Here is a 2,273-nt window from a genome sequence, read left to right as displayed (position 1 = left end):
ATTGAATTAATAATAAAATTACCAAGGAGAAGCCAGTTCAGTGAAAACAATGCAGAGCCTCATAGTGAAACTTAGGCCTATTTAGGGATGAAGCCATATAAAAATCCCTATTAAAAATTCAAAAATAATTGTAGTGATGTTAAACTTTGAGAGAGGCAAAAAGCCTTGTTTGGCTTTAAAACATTTAAATTCAATGTAATGAAAAGTGGTCTGAGTGCTTCTTTTTACTTTGTTTTGTGGGAAATTGTGCTGGGAATGTGGATCTATTGTGCACAAAGGATGTTGGCTTTATGCTGGAACCACTAGGCAGGTTGAGTTGAGAAACAATTAGCTCAGTCAGCAAGCCTTTGAATCTGATTAAGCCAGGAAGTGGTCACTCCCCAGGACAGGGCAGAAGGGAATCAAGGCAGCCACTCCAAAACAAGGAATGGTTTTTCACTCTTTCTCTCTCTCTGTCTCTCTCTGAAATAAACCAGTATTAGAAATGATTGTGTCTAATTTATATCAAGGATTATATGACAATATTCCATCTCCGATGAAAGGAATCATATCTTGTTTCCAAGTGGATCAACAGTCCCCATGTGTCATGGCTACCGTCTCTAAGAAACTTCTGTTTATTGGGGCCTGTCATATGCTCATGTTTTGGTAACAAAACATCTTTGAGACCAAAGACTCAAGTCACAGAGGAAAATGAAGGCCCTATATCAGGCTGCTGGTCGGATTCTCATTACTCTGGGGAGTCTCAGCGTATTCTCTGGAGTTATTGCTTTTTTCCCTGTTTTTTCTCACAAGCTCTGGTTCACTGGATGGAGTGTCCATATTGCTTGTCCCATCTGGAATGGAGCTTTGGTAGGATCATATTTTATTAAGTATTTTAGAGAGAATAAAGGGAGATGGGAGGGAGAGGGGGAAACAGAATAACGTGTCCTTTAACATTTTCCTGACAATACAAAGAAGTCAAAATTCTGCAGAAAACCAGAATTCACCTTAGTACGTGGATTTGTATTAGTTTATATATATTATATGCCAAAAACTCTTGTTTAAATTTTTTATGTCCTTGATGAACACAAATACCTTTATTTTATTGATTTATTTTTTGTGGTCGAGGATCGAACCCATGCCTCAAGCATGCTAGGTAGGCAAGCACTCTGCCGTTGAGCTACAAGTGCAGCCCATAGTTATATTTTAAGTATTGGGGTTTTGTTTATAATGTTTTAATATGTATGCATATTTATTGTGTGAATCATAATGAAATGTTTAAGAAACTTAAAATTTTTATTTTAATCTTCTTACCTTGATATTCTGAGAAAATAGAACTCATCCTTTTGAAATTCAATTTACAGATTTAGAAAAAGTCATAAACCATCATACAATTTAAAAGTGTAGAATGAAGTAAAATAATTTTCAAATTAATATTTCCTTAGAAATACCAAGGTGGGCCTACATGACCCTAAAATTTGCAAGCCCCAAAGCTTTGTTCTCCTGCGACTTTCTTTGTACCCAACTGTTTGAACTGAAAATAATTCAAGAAGTGGGGTGTTGGGGGCTGGGGTTGAAGCTCAGTGGTAGAGTACTAGTCTAGCACACACACGAGGCACTGGCTTTGATCCTCAGTACCACATAATAAATAAATAAACAGACAAACAAACTAACAAATAAATAAAATGTATTGTGTCCATCTATAATTAAATTTTTTTGAACAATAAGGCAGTGGGGTGTTGAACTTCACTGACTTCACAATTTGCTAGGAAAGTATGTATGCACCTAGTCAAGTGTCTGCACTAAGTAGATGCTTATTTAGTAATATCACAGATAAGCAACTGGCTTACCTCAGCTCCCTGATCCAACAAAACAAGTACAACCCTCCTTGGGAGGAAAGGACTTCCACGGCAGCATGACTTAACAGGAGTGATGAGGGTCCCTGCCTCGTTTCTCTCCTTATTTCCCATGAGATATATTTTCTCATTATCAAATATTCTTATCTTCTACCAGTTACTGGAGAATTCCATTCTGAAGTTTTTTGATCTTAAAGAAATTTCTATTAAAATATAGCTACTCTTGGGTGGGCTAACATCTTAAATCTTTAAATAATTGACTGGGATGCTATCTAAAAGTATAACCCCTGGAAACATAATGTTTAACTTACTTATGAAATAAGTATTTATTGAAGAACTATGGCATTTGGGGGGATTCATAGGAAGATCCATCCAAGTCTTGGTCTTAAGTAGGAATTCTGCCTTTAATAGTGTGTGGACACAGGAAGCAGGGTGGGT

General features: G+C 36.6%; 1 protein-coding gene across 2 annotated transcripts in view; it reads left to right on the top strand.

Moving 5' to 3' along the window:
• The first annotated feature begins 660 nt into the window (after window positions 1–660).
• Tmem212 (transmembrane protein 212) overlaps window positions 661–2,273 on the top strand; it is a 26,164-nt gene continuing 24,551 nt past the window's right edge. For both annotated transcript variants that reach the window (XM_048814292.1, XM_048814291.1), the window contains exon 1: window positions 661–849. In XM_048814292.1, coding sequence (XP_048670249.1) covers window positions 691–849 — 159 coding nt within the window. In that variant the 5' untranslated portion in view covers window positions 661–690. The remainder of the gene's footprint in view (window positions 850–2,273) is intronic.

This window comes from Marmota marmota, unplaced genomic scaffold (assembly GCF_001458135.2).
Source record: "Marmota marmota marmota unplaced genomic scaffold, marMar, whole genome shotgun sequence".
NCBI classification, from domain to species: domain Eukaryota; kingdom Metazoa; phylum Chordata; class Mammalia; order Rodentia; family Sciuridae; genus Marmota; species Marmota marmota.
Note: the sequence above shows the minus strand (reverse complement) of the source record. Positions and strands in the feature narration are given on the sequence as shown.